Source organism: Corapipo altera, unplaced genomic scaffold, assembly GCF_003945725.1.
Source record: "Corapipo altera isolate COAL_440 unplaced genomic scaffold, ASM394572v1 23, whole genome shotgun sequence".
Classification (NCBI taxonomy): Eukaryota; Metazoa; Chordata; class Aves; order Passeriformes; family Pipridae; genus Corapipo; species Corapipo altera.
Window position 1 is genome coordinate 10,526,055 of NW_020884878.1, and position 19,232 is coordinate 10,545,286.

Below are 19,232 nucleotides of genomic sequence, written 5' to 3' on the forward strand. Positions count from 1 at the left end.
TATGTCCTGTGAAAATATGTCCACAATTACATTAAAAAGCATAATTCAGCAAGTCATTTCCATGTTATATCTTTCATTTAGGACAAAACTGGGAACTCTGAAACCACATAAGGACATATGATTAACACAACATACAGCATAAGGACATAAGATTAACAACTAAAAACTCTCCTGTCCACAATTTTTTTCTTACTCTTTATTCAGGAACAACATTAAGTCAGCCACACCAGAATTGCAGCGTAATCTGTTTCTTTTGCTTCTGCAAATTTGCTTTTGCTAATATCCAGTAAAATAAAAAGAGGGAAAATGGAAAAATTGTAAACAAGCAGAATTGTCACTCGCAAATTTGAATCTAATAACCTGGAAGGAAAGATACTTTTAACGAAGGAATGGATAAAGACTGCTGAGATCCCTCATTAAAGCTGTTGATGAAGACACAACACCAGCTCAGGGGGTGCTGTCAGTGAGACAGCACCGTTGGGCATCACTGCCTCCAGTTCAGTACTAAATAAATAGGGTTTGCTGGTCGTAGAATTAAAGGTACTGTATAAAACCTTGCTCCCTGAATCGGCTTCCTGACAGTCACTGATTTAAACTCATTTCGTAGAAAACACGAGGACCAAGCATCAAATGCTCTTTAGCCTTGCTCACAGGAGGATATGAATTGGAAGCAACTGTTCATGTTGTGCATTGCCAGAACATTAATACGGATTATCAGGAAGTGAAACTGTCCTTGAAAACATTTAATATGCTTATTTCTTCCCTTGGCCTTAAAATAGTAATAAAGAAAAAAACCAAAGAAACAAACAACTCTTTTGTTTTCCCATTTTTTCACAGGATCTGGAAGCACCTGCAAATACCAAAGAGAAGAAATAATTGTAGTTGTAATTGCACTTTAATCTAGTGTCCTGGTCCCTTATCACCTCGAAATCTCCCGTTTTTAACCCTCTCCTCCCCCATGTATCACAGCAAGAGGCAGTTCTGAGCATCAGCCACCCTTTTAGCAGAAACAAAAATCTGCCATTATCATAGCGTATAATTCATGACATCGTCTTCCTACAGCAAGATCAAGCTGCAGAGAGTATGTGAGAGGGAAAAAAACCCCTGCTGTGACCTCGGTGCCGTGCTTACTCCTCCTGCCGCCACTTCAACTTTTCCCCAAGTCGCATCGCTTTACCTGCAGCACTCTTAAACAGGAGCATACTGGCACGCGAGCAAGCACGAACAGCAAGGGTTTTACTGAATGACTAATACGATACGATATCTAGCGAACGAGCTGGCGACATCCAACCGCAGCCGCTGATTTTAGAGCTGCAATTTAAGAGACCCTTCGTGCGCGCGCAGCGACCTCCCTCACCCGCCCACCGCCACTTCCCACCTCCCACGGGCACGCGCCGGCGGGCGCCGCGCAGTGACCTCACGCGGCACCGGTGGAGTGACGTCACGCAGCAATGGCGGCGCCCCGAGCACACGCGGCGGGCGGCGGCCGTGGCGGCGGCACAGCCCGCAGAGCTCGCGGCCGCGCTCTCTCCGTCCCTCTCTGTCCTGGGCCTCCTGAGCTCGGTAAGCACAGGTGCCGGGAGCTCCCGCGTGCGCCGGCGGAGGACGTGCCGGGCCCTGCCGCCGCTCCGGCGGGTAGTACCCGGGGTGGGCAGCGGCGGAAGCGCTTCGGGCCTGCGGGGATTTATCCGGCGATTCTGTCTCTGTCCCCAGAGGTGTGCCAGGCAGTAGGCCTGGCCTGCTGCTGTGTTTGGTTATATATGGTTAAATAAATTAACCCGTAGTTATATTATAGGTATATATAGTATATAACTATAATATATATCAAAACGTACGTATATGTGTAGCTATATAACCACAGACTAGTATATATATATCTGTATATATAGAATCGCAGAATCAACTGGATTGGAAAAGACCTCTGAGAATATCAAGTCCAACCCTGGATCCAACCCCACCGTGGTTACCAGACCATGGCCCTAAGTGCCACATCCAGTGTCATCTTAAAAACCTCCAGGGATGGTGAATCCACCACCTCCCTGGGCAGCCCATTCCAGTGTCTGATTACTCTCTTTGTAAAAAATTTCTTCCTAATATCCAACCTAAACCTCCCCTGGCACAGTTTAAGACCATGCCCTCTTGTTCTATTGCTGGTTGCCTGGGAGAAGAGACCAACCCCCACCTGGCTACAGCCTCCTTTCAGGGAGTTGTAGAGAGTGATGAGGTCTCCCCTGAGCCTCCTCTTCTCCAGGCTAAACAACCCCAGCTCCCTCAGCCTCTCCTCACAGGACTTGTGCTCGAGTCCCTTCACCAGCCTGGTTGCTCTTCTCTGGACCTGCTCCAGCACCTCAATGTCCTTCCTGAACTGAGGGGCCCAGAATTGGACACAGTACTTCAGGTGTGGTCTAATATAGGATAGTATAGGCTATATAGGGTAATATATATATGTATAATAGTTGTATATATTAGCCTATATAGAGAGTTATATATACAGGCTAATATATATGTAATAGTTAGATATATTAGCCTTTGTATATATATCTATACAGGCTAATATATATATGTTATAGTGATATATATTAGCCTGTAGTTATATTGACATTATTAATATTTGAGTTACTAATGTCTAAGTTATATTTTTAATATTTTAAAGAAGAAAGTAAAATAATTATGCCATGGATTTTTTGTTTGTTTGAATATCATCAAGTTAGTCTTCGTTCCTTTTTTTTTTTTCTCTCCCTCTCTTTCTTTTTCAGGTAAAAAAAAGAAGGCTAGGAAAGGAGGTAGATTTAGATCTTCCTTTAGAGGGAAGCAAAAAGGCATTGAAGTAATAGGAAAATGGAAGACTGTGGAAATTGACCCCAATCTATTTGCTGAGGAGGAGTTTCGAGATATAGTATGCTTGGAGGAACTTACAGAGTACAAGCTGGTAAGTTCTTCCAAAGTGGGAAAAGTAAAAGAGAGGAAGAGACAGGCTGAGAGTGCATCAGAAGAAGGCGGCAATGAGGAGGTGGAAGAACCCGTTGTCCCTCCCAAAAAGAAAAAGAAAAACAAAGATTCAAGAAGCCAGACAGATAAAGGCAATGCTCCTGATGCAGCAGAAGTTGATGTGCTGGTTGATAAAGAGGAAAAGTGTAGTGAGATAATCAAAGAAGCAAATTGTAAAGACTATGGACATGCGACTGAGAGCACATCAAGCAGAAAAGACACTCCAAAGAAAAAGAAAAAGAAGGCAGCTAAAAACAAGGCTTCTCAAGCACAGGAAGCTCTTCCACCAATAACTTCTTCTAAAAAAGGGAAAAACTGGACAACAGAAGTTCTGTCTGCCTCAGCTGATCAAAAAGCTGATGTGTCTGCATGGAAAGACCTGTTTGTTCCTGAACCAGTGTTGCAGGCCTTGAGCTACCTGGGGTTTAGTGCTCCAACTCCTATTCAAGCCTTAGCTTTGCCTTCTGCCATCCGGGATAATATGGATGTTCTTGGTGCTGCAGAAACAGGTACAAATCTGTTAAACTGCTTGTGTGTTGTGAGCGTCCCATCTCTTCTTTAAAAGCAGCCCATGGTTACAAGTTTTTACATGTAGAAGCAGCAGCATTTATACATGAGAGAAGAGCTTCCGTCTTCTGCAAATCCAGCATATTAGTAAAGTTTTAAACATATGAGTAAATTTTTAAAACTTTGTAACTCACAAACATGGGGATGTTCCATCTTTTCAAAGTACAGCCTATGCAGCTTTGAAATCTCAATCAGTTTTTATGCTTTTGACAGAAGTCTTTTTTTCTCTCAAATTGTTTCTTGCTTTGGGAACCGTAGGGTGATACTCTGCAAAAGGCAGAATTAATGAAACAAGCAGGGTCATTTTTCCAGCAGCCAAACTTATGCCCCTGGCAAAGCAAAGTGGAGAACTAGATTCCTCTGGAGATGATTCAGTGCTAGCATGGAACAGTAAATAAACACTGGGTACAATGTTAAGCGTGAATATGGCCCAGGCCATATTTGTTACAGCCTCTTTTTTACTTATTGCTGTGAAGTATCAGAGCATTATGTTCCTTCAAACTTTTTTTTGCTGCTTATACCTTTGAAGTTTTGTCTTCTTTAGCACTGCAACATTTTTTCCCTAAAAAACATAAAGATAGGAAGCAGAATTGGAAGCTGCCTTGGTTTAAAGGCTTCCTTTGCAGTCTTTTGATCTGTTCCAGTTGCCTTATCTAAGTGCTTGTCTGTAAAGTCATTTACTGCTCTCAAGCAAGAAGGTATACTAACTAATAAGATATGCAGTCATTTGCATTTTTATTTTAATTAGAAGCTAGGTTGGTGCTATTAACTTTAATAAGATTAGAAATCCCTGCAGGGAGTGTTTTTGAAAATGGAACTGAAAATTTAAGTGGTGTTTATGTGCTGGAAAAAAGTTCCATTTTGCAGTGCTGGTAAGCAAATCCCTCTCTAGCTGTGGAATGGAAAGCATGGTTGGTGGCAGGCTCTGTTGTTGCTTTATAATTTTGCATAACCCTGAGGTAGGAGGACTGTGTTTTGCTCATTTATTCTTTCATGAGAGAAATCCAGGTTCTCTCCAGAGAGCCCAGTGGATCACTGGTGTTCCTGTAGCAACTTGAGATATATGGACAACTGTCTGTTAGGAGGTGCTGCAGCTGGGAAAGGTTGAAACTCTCCAGCTGTTTTTTCTGCATCCTACAACATCACTTAGCATTGAGCCTGAGGGAGGAATGTGATAAGTTAAAGAACTATTAATCTTCCTTTTTTGGTAGCAACATTGGGAAGAACATCAAGATTTTGACATGGCAGTAGATCTGTGTGGAGATCAGGTGGAGGGAATGGCAAGGCTTCTTGTTTTTGCAGTGGGTCTAACCCTTTCTGTTCATTGATATGTAGAACTACTGAAGTTTTTGGTTAGGGAACCAAGTTTTATCTCTGTAAGATTATACAATCTAAAACCATTTAAAAAAGTGTGAATTGGCTTGAGCTGTAGTACCAAGATATACTTTTCTCCTGGTTTTGCAGGCCTGTCTGGTATGTGGTCTGTGTGTTACAAAGGTAACGTGTCCTATGAGGTGATAATTTGTTAAATTTGTGGATGAATCTATTGCCTGCAGAATAGTGCTGATTATCACAGCAATAATCTGTCTGGGTGCAGTACTGACGTTTACACCAGCCAAATTGCATTACATTTAATTCAAGATCAGCAGTGTTCTTCACCTTAAAAACGGATGTTCTGTTAATATAGAATCTTACTGTATAAGTGTAAGTATATAAGTATGTAAGTTTATAATCTGTAAGTACAGATTATAAACAATTTCTGCTTCAAGTGCAGACAGAAGTCATAAAAGACCTCCCAGACATGTGGAAAGGTGAGGAAGTGCATACGAGGAGACTTTGCAGCAGCATTGGTCAGGATAATGACACTGGGCTTATCTGTTTATTAACTAATATTAAGGTTCTCCCCTAAATAGGAAAAATTCTGTATTGCTGAATTTGGCAAACCTTTATGGTTTGTGACATAAATGTGATGTGGGCATGAATTTAGATTTCCAGAGGACTGCTTCCCAGCAGTGGCCTGTTACAGGAATGGTGTAATAGTGTCTTGTACTCTGGATGCTGCATTCATGATCAATGAACTGATACATCTGAGAACCTTAACTGGGGTTGATGTGCTACCAGGCTCTTCCTGACGTCTTTAATACTGACAGATCGTTCAGAGGGGAATACGTGGCAGGGATGTAACTGGCAGTTTGGTGCCAAGAACCACTGAAATTAAAGCTAGGAGCATTTTTGACAACTGCCTTCTCTCCAAAGTGGATTTCTGTTTTAAATCAGATTTCTTTGTTCTGATTATAAAAATGGTGCTAGATCAGGAAGTTAGGCAGTGGAGTATTTCAAAATACAGTTTCTTAGAAAGTTGTAAATACAGGACTATAAATTGAAGATAGAAGCAAATCCTTCAAGTACATTCCAGCTTGTCCTTGGCCTCATTTGCTATTCCTTTATTTGGAGAGTGTTGATCAGAACTTTCAATTAGGACATGGTATTCTCCTTACGGGCATACAGTTCTTTAAAAATATCTTGACTGCAACTGCAGCTTTTAAAAAACACTTTCAGAACAAATAAGTCTGCCTGACCTGCTAGAGATTGGAAAAATACCTGTTCCCCAGGAAATACGATATTGGTGACCTCAAGGAGATGTATAAGGGGAACAGGAGAAAAGATGTTATTTCTGCAAGTTTCTGGTGTTCTAAAGATCATGAATTTGTGTCTGCTACAGTGATATGTTTTAAGAACAGTGTGCAATTGGCTGTTGCTTTTCTCATCTTTTCAAATAAATGACTTGTCAGTCTGTGTTATTATTCTTGTTTGTTTTTTTAGGAAGCGGCAAAACGCTTGCATTTGCAATTCCAATGATTCACTCTGTGCTGCAGTGGCAAAAATCAAATAGCTCAACAACCACAAATGACAGTGTTTCTAAAGAGTCCCATCAGCATCATGATGAAACAAGATGCGAAAATGAGGATGAAGCAGAAAAAGTAACCCATCAGCAGGTTGAAGATAGCGGAGATGAAGATGATGCATCTTCCACAACGGGCTGTGTGAAGGTTCTGGAAAATGTTGAATTTGATTCAGGTGACAAGACACAAACTGTTGGCTCCCATAAAAAGAGACCTCTTTTAGGACTGGTCCTCACTCCTACAAGAGAATTAGCTGTACAAGTAAAGCACCACATTGATGCAGTTGCAAAGTTTACAGGTATGTAGGTCCTGCAGGCCATGTCCCAGATTACACTGTGTTTGGATCTTGGCGTTGGTGTTGAGCCAGAATACGTGCCACACTTTCTTCCATAAAATCATGAAGTTGCTGTGACTTTTGAAGGATTAGGGTTTGTAGTCACTGATGTGTGAGAAATGCGTGAAGATTCTTTGGTGAGATGCATGTGGAAGTAAACAGTTAATGTGAGATATTTTGCTTTAAAATGTGTGTTCCTTCAAATAGCTATTGACTTGTGCTCTCACAACACAGAATGAGTACTAGATACCTGGTCACAGCTAACTTTGTCCTAGTTTTGGATCATGTAGGCTATATATAAAAAATAATTCCATTATATATAAAATTTTAAATATATATAATAATTTCAATTTTTGACAGGTCTATTAATCTTTTTATATAGTGTATATACTTATGTGTGTGTGTGTGTATAAATATATAATTTTGATGGATCAAAAAAAGAAAAGTAAGGCCATAAATTTTTAGGGTAGATCACATTGCTGGATTGTCTGACTTGCCTCCTGCAGCAGTCAAGCCGTAGAGTATTACTGAGTAATATGCCTGATGAAAGCAATTCCATCCTGTTCCTTTCTCTTCCAAACCAGAAGTCAGTGAGTGAGGACATGAAACTGTTAAGGAGGGAGAGAATTGGAAAAGAACTCACCACTTCTTCAACACCAGTAATTATTTATTGAAGAGGATATGTAGTGCATTGCACTACTTTTAAGCATATCTTCCTTTAGTGCCTGTAGATCCTGCTGTGTTCATCAGTCTGCAGCTGATTACAAGGCTTATTATAACTGCTAGCCTGAAACAATTGATTTATTTCATGCAGTTCTGACAGGAGCAGAGCTATTTATGTGTAAAAATCTGCTGCCCAAGTGATACATAGTTGCAGCAGCAGGAGAGAAAATGTTTTAATGTTGGCTTGCTTTATTGCCTCAAACACACTTTGAAAAAAAATCCATACCTGGAAGCATGGTGTTCTACAAGTAGTAGGGAAGAGAGATCAGTGGTAGCTTGGATACTGGAAGGGTCTTGCACAGTAGTATTGAGTTCATCATGGGCCAGTGTATTCTTTGAAGAAGGAGGGTGAAATAAGCCATGTGTAGTCAGCTCCCAAAACTAAACTCCTTTCACTACCTCAGCAAAGTACTTAAAGCTAACTCAAGGTCTGTGCTACTATGCAAGAATCATTAATTGGCCAAGAGTATTATTAGTAGGATTATTCCATAGCAAATGAGCAGTCATTTAGCAAGACAAGCATTTCTCAGTCTTATTCTACGAAGTGGCCTCCTGGTTATTCATAGCAGGAATATGCTTTTTCATGCAGATATAATTGACAAAACACGAGACTCTGAAGTATGGGTAAACAAAGCTAACAGCTATGGATGTGTTTCTTTGTGCTATTAGAAGACAGGTGTCCTAAAGAGAAAGACTACTTTATTTTTGACATCTAACTATAATGAGGATTTTTCTGTAAAATTGAGCACATTGCTGTATGTTCAATGTTACATAAAACCCCTGAAGTTTCCTGACCAAAATGCTTATTGAAAGTTGCAGTATAAACTGTTTAAAATCATTGAGTGGATCTACATAAAAACATTGACTGATAAATTAGTGAAATAAAACCTATTATATGTTCTAGGCATTAAGACTGCAATTCTAGTTGGAGGCATGGCTGCACAGAAGCAAGAACGTGTACTGAATCGAAAACCAGAAATTGTAATTGCAACCCCAGGCCGTCTGTGGGACTTAGTTAAAGAGAGACACCCACATCTTTCAAATCTTCGTCAGCTCAGGTAAATGTGCCTTTTAGAATAACTGCTGGATACTGAACTAGTCATCCTTGCACCCTGATTGTGTTTACTAACTGATTAATTTAGACTACATAAGATCACTTATTTTTTTTGTCTCATAGTGTTTTATTGAAATGCACAGTGGTTATTTTGATGGAGGAAAATGTCAATTAAAGACAGTAGTAAAAGCCTGTTTTTTCAAAAAGAAGTACAGAAGGCTACTGTAGCTGCCCCAGCATAGTCAGTGTTCCTTTTAGTTTTATATGCAGAACATCCCTTATGTGTTTAGCAGGAAAAGTTCTTTTTAAGTGTATCAGGTTTGTATTTATCTGCACAAATATATTTTTACTGTGTGTTTTCTGCTTGACAGGTGCCTTGTGATTGATGAAGCAGACCGAATGGTTGAGAAAGGTCACTTCTTAGAGCTGTCTCAGTTGCTGGAAGTCTTAAATGATTCACAGTATAACCCTCATCGACAGACTTTTGTTTTTTCTGCCACGTTGACTTTAGTCCATCAGACTCCTACAAGAGTTTTACAAAAAAAGAATGCTAAAAAGATGGACAAGAAGACCAAACTAGAATTGTTAATGGAAAAAATAGGAATAAAGGGCAAACCCAAAGTAATAGACTTAACAAGGAAGGAGGCTACTGTTGAGACTCTGACAGAAACCAGAATCCACTGTAATACAAACGAGAAGGACTATTATCTATATTACTTTCTTCTGCAGTATCCAGGAAGAACCATGGTCTTTGCAAACAGCATAGACTGTATAAAACGCCTCAGTTCTCTCCTCACAATCTTAAATTGTGATCCTCTTCCATTACACGCCAACATGCACCAAAAGCAAAGGCTGAAAAACCTGGAGAGGTTTGCTGAACGAGAGAGGTAGGTTGATTTTCAACTTCCTAGTAGAGAAAAAAAATCACGTAAAAGGTAGTGGGAAGGGGAAGCAGCTCTGTTAGAGTTGGAGCAAGCTGAGGAGGTTAGCTGGGGATGTGAGTACCCATAAGTTTATGAGCCCAAGTTATTAACAATGAAGGATGAGGTTTCACAGGATAGTTGAGGTGATGAACTGGAGCAAGTTCAATGGAAGGCCACCAAGGTGTTCAAGAAGCACTGGCTCTGCAAGAGGAGAAGCTGAAGGCAAAGAGGTTGTATCACTCAGGAAAAATACTTTGTAGGGGCCTAATTGCAACCCTCTGATATCTTAAAAGAAGGTTGTCAAGAAGACGGAGCCAGGCTCTTCAGAGTGGTGCATGGTAGGAGGATGAGGGGTAATGGGTGTAAGTTAAAACAAGAGGTTCGGTCTACCTGGGAAAAAGGGCTTTTTCTCTGTGCAGACACTTGAGCATTGGAACAGTCTGCTTGTTCTTGGAGTTTTTTGAGGCTCAGTTGGATAAAGTCCTGAGCAACCTGGTCCAGCCTTACAACTCATCCTGCTTTGAGGAGGAGGTTGGACTAGAGATGTCCTGAGGTCCTCTGGAGCCTGAGTTATCCTGTGGTCTGGCAGCTCACTGCTGCTAACAGAGCTGTCACTTGCCCTGTTTTCAGACATAAGCTTTCATGACCATCCTGCACACCTCTCTGCCTATGTCCTGGCTCTGCAACTCATTTGATCCTCTGTAAAGTCATTGATCTCACTAAACCATTAGAAAACTAACCATTTTTTGCCATGTTACAGTTTTGTGGGTTTAGTTAGATGAATTAGCTTTCAGGGGGTCAAAGTATCCTGGAGCAATGTAAGAGAAGGGGCAGTTGTACCTTTCAGCAGTGGTGGGCAGCCAGGGTTTACCCAGGCAGACCAGTCCTGCCATTTTAAGAAACATTGTTTCCTGCTGGTTTTGGAACAACCTTTGGGAGGAGGGTGGTGGTCTCAGTACTTCCATAATCCGGAAGCCTCACAGTTTAGTCCTGCTGTAAACTGCTGCATGCTGTCTGGGAATTTGTAACTTGTTAATAGATTCAAGCAGGGAGAACACAGGTTGAATTGCTGTGATGGATCTGCAGTATCCCTTGGCAAATGTTGTATTGATAGCATTGACCAAGGTGGGATGGATCGCTTTCAGAAACTGCAGATTTTCAAGGCAAGAAAGAAATCTATGAGACCATCTCTCATGGTGTTCTGCAGATTGCAAGCCATGGAATTTTCTCTGGTTGTTTTTATTTTGAACCTTGTAGCAATAGAATATGCAGTCAGATGCCATAAAATCATAATAAATTTCCATTGCCTAAAAGTAACTTGTTTCAGGTGCTGGGAGATATTTTTAAAACAAATTGTTCCATATCCTAAGGAGAATTTTTTCTCTGTAGTAGACTATTTATATAAAAGAACAACATCTTTGAGTAGTTCATCATATCTAGGGGTAAGGAGAAATACCAATTGTCAGAACAGAATCCTCTCCTTATATTTCTGGCTTTTAATTTACTGAGGGAGCTTATTTGAGTGCAAGTTGGTAGAAGATATTTTAGCCCCAAAAAACTGTTATTTAAATATATAATGTTATTAATGTAATTTTTCTCTACTGGTAAAACTTTTAATAACGTCTGTACTACTGAAGGATCAGCTGTGTTGTTAATGGTATGGTCATGTCAACTAAAGATATTTTTAAACCAAACCTGGGCAGTGCACTGAAAAGGGCATCAAAGGGGAACATATCCCCCTTCTTTAGATAGCAATTAGTTCTAATGTTCTTGTGAACCGACAGAGAAGAAAAGCATAGGAAAACAGGATCCAGCAAGGTAGTGAATTTCTATATTGGAAATAAAATAGACCTGCTGAGGGTAACATTTGCATTTTTTAGTTTTATTTTAAGAATTGTTTCAAGACTGCCTCTGATGTAATAGTGGGTATCGTTTCTGTAAGGAAAAGCAGAATGTGTAGTTCCAGCAGATGATATAGTATAAATCTGTTTCTTAAACTGCTGTGGTAGGATTCTGTGTTGCTGTATTTTATGTTCCTCAGCAGATGATTTACTCTTCAATTTTATGTTCATTAAATTTTGTCACTTTCTCAGCTGTGTCCTCCTGACAACAGATGTTGCAGCTCGTGGTCTTGATATTCCCAATGTGCAGCATGTCATCCACTACCAGGTTAAGTATTTTTAATGGTTTTACTTTTACTGTTTTAGTTTTGAAATAAGATCTTCATGATCCAAATCCTGAAGACTATAAAGCTATAATTCTTGATTCCATGTATAGTATAGTCCCAAGTATAGATATTTAATCATTTAACTGTCTTAGTGCTTCGTACTTAAAGATCTCATTGCTGCAGTGACTGACTGCAGTAGTTAGCACTTCATCAATGTGCGATTATATCAGAAATGGCATAACAGATATTATCCTCCTTGGTTTTTGCTTCACTTTGATATCCAAAGGTGTCAAATGACTCACCCATATAACTCATCTCTGAGGACACATAAAATGTTTTGCTGCTTTGCAAGTGAAATGACAGAGGGTCAGAAGTTAGGAGAAATTCACAAAAGATTATGCAAGGAAGAATGCTGGATCAGAGAACAAAAAGTGTGTCAAGACAACATCTTTTACATTACTTTTTTCTGTTACCTGCAATGTACTATGTGTGTATAAAATGCAATATTCTTTGGCAACCTCTTGTCCAAAGCATGACAGGCTGCTGGTAGCTTTCCCTGTCAGCTTCACGGCTTCTCTGAACACTTGCAGGTCCCTCGTACTTCTGAGCTGTACGTGCACAGAAGCGGTCGAACAGCCCGAGCTGCCAATGAAGGCCTCAGCCTATTGCTGATTGGCCCTGACGACTTGATCAATTTTCGGAAAATTTATAAAACATTGGGGAAGAGTGAAGAGCTGCCGTTTTTCCCGGTTGATACCAAGTGCATGACTTCTATCAAGGTAAAGAAACAACAGTCTTTTTGGAGCCTGAGTAGTTGCTTGCTTGCTTATATTACGTACATTACTGATATGATACTGCCTATCGTGTTCTTTCCAGATTTCAGGTGAAATTTACTTTTGAGGACCTGGATTTGAAAAGGAAATTAGTCACACTTTATATTTTTTTAAGCAGTATTTATGATTTCTCCATTATAAGTGGCCCAAGAAATGTGTTTGAACATAAACATCACTTATGTTTTTCTTGTATGGTGTTATGTAGAGTTTCTCCTGACTAGATTTCCAAAAACAGTATAGGGAAACGAGTATGTTTTGTGGCTAGGGAGCTGGGATGGCTTTGCTAAGTACATTGTTTAAAGCCTCTTTTGTTAGGAACAGACTGGAGAACAGTACCGGGTCCGGGGGTGTTCAGTGGTCTTCACCTGCCTCTACTCAGTTGAAGTAGTGAGTTTTCTGCTTTTCTTAGAGTTCCTATACTGTGAGACCACAGCTGCCACTGAACCCTGTCAAATTGGGTATATTCTCTTTTCTGGGTTATTGGCCATTTTGAGGAGATAGACAATGGTTAGGGTTTACAAAACAATGTGTTTTAGAAAGCATCTAGTCACTGCAGATTTTCTACTTCTTGAATAAGAGACCATTTTATGTCTCAGCATTCTCTTAATGTTTTGAGTGATATCAGCTATGTAGGAATGGGACATACTTAAATACTGGATTTTAAAGGAATTTAGGGTTGGAATGTCTGAATGTTGCACACTCATTGAGAACAAGGGAGAATGCAAGCAGTCAGATAATGCAACAGCTATCTTCCTTATAGTATTCTGATTCAGGCTTATCCAATTGGCTTGGACAGAGCCCAGGGTTTACCCCAGTGGCAACAGCACTATCCTCACCTTGGGAATAATGTCAGCAAGTTTCAAAGCCCAGACTTGCTGCAGGTAGGGTATTTAGCATGAATCTTTCAGGAGATGCAGCTTTCTGAAAGAGAAAGAAAATCAATAAATGCTTCTACAGACTTGTTTTTATCCTCTTGGTAGTGATGAAGAGAATCTGATTTCCTTCCCCCCCCATCTCCTCTGCTGCCCCCTTACACCCACTAAATATTTCTGGGTACTGAAAGAAATCTGTTGTTTTTTAAGAGTGTTTCTTCAGAGGTTCTTTCTGTGTTTCTTGCTGAGTATTCTTGGCTCTTATCATGCTGTGTCAATTAATGAGCAAACAAATATTGTTTGCATGCTTTAATTTTCCTGCTACCATCTCACAATCTTCTCTCCTATCTGTCATAGTACTCCTCTTCTCAGAAGAGATGTCTTTGTAATTGTAGTTGCAGAACTTCAGCCTCAGTCCCTTCGAACAGTCAGGTCTCCTTTACACTTAGACCTGGGCTTAATCACAAAGTCATTGTAGTTGGGACTAATAGTGCTGCTGGTTCTGTATGTCTGTCCCTTTTGCACACTCCTTCCGTGTTTCTGTATGCTTTCATCCAAGCTCAGAAAAAGTCTGAAGGGGCTTCACACTTGGAAGGAATAGACTTGTTGAACCAGGATAGAGGATGGACCTAAAGAGGACTTAAATTTTGCAAAGATGGAAAAACTATTTAAAATTTCTTGTAGTGATCTTAGAACTGACTGATTTAGTAGTTTACGGCACATTTAATGTCTTCTCTCTCTGCATCTTAACTATTGTGGCAGTTCTGGCTGGTGCTGTTACTATGTAGCACCAGACTATTCAGCTTCCTGCACAGGGTTTGTTTTGTACAATTGCAGGCACATTCCAAACAGCAGAACTTGCTGCTGGTTGATTATTATTTATTGTTAGTGTAGAGTTTCTTTCCACAGTGAATTAGTTATTTTTTTTTGGCCCAGTTGGAAGGCTGCAGGTCAGGTGAGATTTGCTGGACATCTTTGTTCCACCTGTATGCAGCTGGGAAGGACAGGACATTCTGTCCTGTGCCTAAACAAGATCCACGTGTGTTCCTTAAAACATGAGTTGTTCCATCCATATGGCCTGCAGGAGTTAGTGAAGATAGTGGCTGCCCCTTACTGCTGAGTCTAGTAACTCTGAGATGTGTACTATGTAAATATGTAAGTTGGAAATTATGGGTATTTGAATCATGATTTGTTCTTGATGTCTCTCAAGTGTTTGTAATGATTTGTTTATAGAATGTTAACATTCAGGTATGTTTAGTAGTTGAGATGTTTTAGAAGCCAGATTCTATCATGGATCTGGAAGAAGTAAAACACTAGCAAATTATGACGTCTTTGTTATGTGGGGCATCTCCTGGAACATGAGTGTCTCTGTACCCCAGTTGCATTGTAATGCATGCTCTCAAACACTGATTCTGGTAAAGTACCACACATATAAACCTGATCATAATGTCTAAATGTATTTTTGTTGCAGGAGCGAATGAATTTGGCAAGGCAGATTGAGAAGGCAGAATTTTTCAACAGTCGGGCAAAGCAACACAACTCCTGGCTCCATCAAGCTGCAGAGGCTCTTGAGATGGATCTTGATGATAACATGTTGATGGGCAAGTAGAAATGTTTGTCTGTGGGTGTGCTCAGTTGTTCCCACAGTGCTGGTGTCTGGAAGAAGTCTCACCATGGCAGAGAAACTTCAAATTGTGCAGAGCAGAAGGGGAAGGAAAGGAGTGTCATTAATATGTGGTGTTACTGGTGTTTTCAGGATGACTGTGCAGCAGTAGTGCTGAAGCTGAGGGAGTGAAGTGTGACAGTTATGGCAAGTCACAGACAAGTCTACATGTCGTAGGACAAGAGCTGTTTAGCTTCTGGGAAGTATTTCAGAGTGATCTAAACAGCCCATTATGTCCTGATTGGGTCTTGTCCCCCCCGTGTCAAAGAAAAAGCTGTTTCCTCGCTTCTGCTTGTCTCTCCCTGTAATCAGGCATCAGGACATGAGCCTGACAGCTCTGTGTGGGAACAGTTAGGAAGTGCTAGGAAACACCAAATATTATGTGAACCTCATGTAGGTTGAGTTGTGTGGGCAAAATGGCCAATACATATATTCAAGTTGCTGAGGTTTTTGGTGATGTGTTAGAAGTAAATAATTTCTTATATTTTATACATTAAATGTTTTCCAGGCTGTGCCTGAATGTATAGGGCTGTTGCAATTGCGGGTGCCTATTAGCTCAATGCCATGAAGTTTTGCAATATTTAGATGCACTGTAAAGTGCCACATTGTGTTTATATTTTAGGAGCTGAAGGTATGATTTCCTACCAGTTCTTTGAAGGCAGGCTGAATAGAGGTGCTGCAGAGTTCTCTTCAGATGAATCTGTCTCTAACCTGTTAGCTGCTAAATATGCAGATGCCTTACTTTTGAAATATGTTTAGATTTATTTATATATTTATTTATTTTATTCATGGCTGGACTAGCTGGTTCTCAACCACTTTGCAAGCAAACGCTAATTGTCTCTGTCTAAATTGTTCAGGAGTGCTTTCAGATAATTAGCACTCTGCTGTCTTGTTTTGACATAATCTGAGTATGCTGTGCTTTGTAATGAGTTTCAAAACAGCACATCCAGTCCAAGTAAGTTGGGGCTCTCAAGTGAAACATTTTGTAATTGCCACCCAGAAACTTGCCAGCTTCATGCTGTACTCAGTCTCTGATTCTTCTGTAGCTTGTTGGAGACCAATTAAAATCTCAGTCATTCCTCCCATAAATGAAATGCCTCTTACACAGTTACAAAGGCTTTAGTAGTGCCCTTTCAATTTTACCTTGCAGCAACTTTGATATCGTTTTTCTCTCCAGTTCAGGCCTCTGACCCTATTAACTGTCTCAAATCTTTTCTATGCCCTTCTTTATCCTGTGTTATTAAATCTGAGAACCTCATTGCTTTTTATGTATAAAGAGGAAAGGACTTCCTGGTTTACAGGTGCTGAAATGAGGCATGCATGAAGTAACAAAATACACAGAAGAAGCTCCTGCCTGAGCTAGAAGCCCTGGATGAATGCATACCTTATCTTTTGGGGGCCCCTTACCTTTGTTCCTCAGTCTGTTGAGGGTTGAGAGCCAGCTGAATGATTTAACAGAATGATACCTGGGCTGTGGTTACTCAGTAGTCGGGATTCTTCTTGATCTCGTTATCCTGTGGACAGCCTGGGTGATCTGAAAGTGACACAGATGACTGGAAGACTGTGTGGGAGTTGAGTGACCTTGTTAGAGAGAGAAAGCTGAGATTAGCATCTGCGCTTCTCACTACAAAGGTCTGCAATGCAAGTTGTTCTCTTGTAACGTTCTGTATCTTTGATTTCTCCCCCAAGGAAGAAAAGCTAATGAGCAAGAAGAAAGCCAGAAGCAAAAGATGCTGAAGGGGATGAAAAAACAACTGAAACATATGTTGTCCCAGCCACTCTTTAAAGTCCTTATGAAAACCAAGTACCCAACACAGTCTGGAAGACTACTCCTGCCTCAGACATCAGTGGGCATTTCAGCTCTGAGTACTGTGTCCAAAAAGCAAGCCAAGAAGAAGAAATCAATAAAATTAGATAACTGAGCAAGATCACTCAGTGTGGCAGAAGCAAGAACTATCCTCATCAAGTCTGTCAGTACTTATGGAGGAACTCAACTAGAAAACAGATAGTATAAGGATGTTGCCTGTGTATTGCTTGTGCAGACACAAACCAAAATGTTGGTTTAAAGGGCTCAGTTAACACCGGGTTAGTTACTGTTGAATCTTGTCTTGGATCTTGTTTTTCTATGTTCTTATTTTTTCTTAACTCTCTATATTAATAGAAGTTAATTATTTTTCACGTAGTTCTGATAATTGCTCCATTTTGTGAGATGGGTAAAAGTTAGTGGGTATAATTCACTGTGGGCATAGTCTAATGATAAAACTTGATTTGAATTTTAATGTCTTTAAAGGACAGGGGAAGGTCAGCTGTATATAGTGCGAGTACAATCTGAGCTGGTGGTGATGGGAGGTTTGGCTTTTTCTGCAGCCAGCTCAGTGAGAAAGGCAGCAAATAGAGGTAGTGTTACCAGCAAGTCATCAATTCTGCTTATGGAAATGTCTCCCAATTTTCTTTCTCCTCTGATAATATTTCTCTGTTCTGTTCTCCACTGGGTTTAATTCTCTTAGTTCTATGTTAATTTATGTGTTCAAATGTGCAAAAAAAGTAAAGAGGGCAACAGACCAGGACAGACTTTGGAAGATGTGTAGATTTTTGAGGAATAAGCGTTGCTACTCAGTGTTTTCTTAATATTTAGAGTTAAGCTTGTATTTGAAAACATGTTAGAACCACGATCTTTGCTTTAATAGAAAAGATTATGTTATGAAATGTCACTTTTAAAGATTGCTTCCTGATAATTATGCTTTTAAATCATTTTAACCTGACCCAGGCAAGTATTTTTTAAAATTATTTTTAAAAATATGTCAGAAGAATATATTGTGAATTTTTGTTAAATTGTATCTGCTATAAAACCCTAAGTCTGTGTCTGTTTTCAGTCACTTGAGATTTCTAAATCCCTCATAGCTGATCCTGTCTGCACTTAGCAGGCAAGGAGAGGGGAAAAGCACCCAAAAGGTAAGACAGTGGAATCTGTATTGGTGAGAGGACAAGTAACCTTCACCTGCCAGCTCTGGATAAGGCTGAGTTTTTGTGTCTTAGACAGTATGGAACCAGTGTTACTGTCATTATAGGAAGCACCAATTTACTCAACTACTTAAAGAAATTTGTCTGTGGAGTTGAGTCCCCCCTCCAACCACTTACTGGTTACATGAGAATAACAAAGTCTTCACTCTTTCATCTATGTAAGTAATTGTAGGCTCCCCCCCTCCCCATCTTTGGAGGGCTTTTCTCTTGCTCCCATGCATTACTGAAGAAGAACCGTGACAATTTAATCATAAGCATGCAGAGCTTATCAGTTATGTCTGAGACTTGCAATGCCCTATTTGTCGCATGCCCTTGGGAGCAGAGGGGGATGTTTTGAGGGAGAAGAGATGGTAAGATTCTGTTTCCTCGCTCATGTGAAGAGGCACATCTTTGGAGTAGTGTGACATCTGAAAAATAAAAACAATTTAAAGACAGTTCCTTGTAAGGAAGCTGAAAAAAGGAACTGAAAAAAGCATCCCCTTATTTCTGTGCCATTTTAAGCACATTTTTACATTATGAAAAGGAAACTTGCATTGGTTTTGCATCCCTGATGGGTTTGAAGACCAGGTGGACGTTTTCTGTGTCTTATGATGTATTTCTGTTTACAATTCATCAACAGAATCAAGTCTGGATCCTGACAATACAGCTCAGCATCTCTTGCCTGCCTGAAAATCTGCATGAGGTTGGAATTTTGGCAGTTTTTGATTCCATGAGATCCTGAGGTGAACTGAATTGAGGGACAGTGAGAGTATTGTTATTTCCTCTCTATTATTGCCATGAAGTTTTTCAGCTGCTTCTATTTCCCCATGTTTAACAATCTAGTTCTCACACTCACAGTATTCCCCAAGACAGAGCATGGCACTTGTGCCCTCCTTGAGGCCTTCATAAATGTTGGAAAAGACCTCCAAGATCATCAAGTCCAATCTTTGACCTAATGCCACCACATCCACTAAACTATATCACAAAGTCCACTCATTTTTTGAACACTCCAGGGATGGTGAATCCACCACTTCCCTGGGGAGCCTGTTCCAATGCTTGATGGTTCATGTTTGCTTGTGGGACATGCTTTTGTACCAGTTTTCTTCTGCAGCCTCTGTGTTCAGTGCTCTGCATGAACTCTCGATGCTTAAATCTACTGATGCTGCCCCCCACAGGAGCTCAAGCAGAGCTTGGAACCTAAAAAT

The 19,232-nt window shown here is 40.3% G+C and overlaps 1 protein-coding gene across 1 annotated transcript; it reads left to right on the forward strand.

The window, feature by feature from the left end:
- Nucleotides 1-1,451: 1,451 nt before the first annotated feature.
- On the forward strand, nucleotides 1,452-17,678 carry DDX24 (DEAD-box helicase 24). The gene is made up of 9 exons (XM_027637927.1): nucleotides 1,452-1,563; nucleotides 2,757-3,497; nucleotides 6,379-6,756; nucleotides 8,420-8,573; nucleotides 8,941-9,456; nucleotides 11,586-11,661; nucleotides 12,250-12,438; nucleotides 14,836-14,965; nucleotides 16,717-17,678. The coding sequence occupies exons 1-9, from the start codon at nucleotides 1,452-1,454 to the stop codon at nucleotides 16,947-16,949; spliced, it is 2,529 nt and encodes an 842-aa protein (XP_027493728.1). The 3' UTR covers nucleotides 16,950-17,678.
- Nucleotides 17,679-19,232: the final 1,554 nt, after the last annotated feature.

What these genes read in the sequence shown, in the direction of transcription:
- DDX24 (XM_027637927.1), top strand. Translation starts at nt 1,452, where the DNA reads ATGGCGGCGCCCCGAGCACACGCGGCGGGCGGCGGCCGTGGCGGCGGC. An exon ending in TGCAGTTGCAAAGTTTACAG is followed by an intron (nt 6,757 to 8,419) that starts GTATGTAGGTCC and finishes TATATGTTCTAG; the next exon opens with GCATTAAGACTGCAATTCTA. An exon ending in TGATGATAACATGTTGATGG is followed by an intron (nt 14,966 to 16,716) that starts GCAAGTAGAAAT and finishes TTCTCCCCCAAG; the next exon opens with GAAGAAAAGCTAATGAGCAA.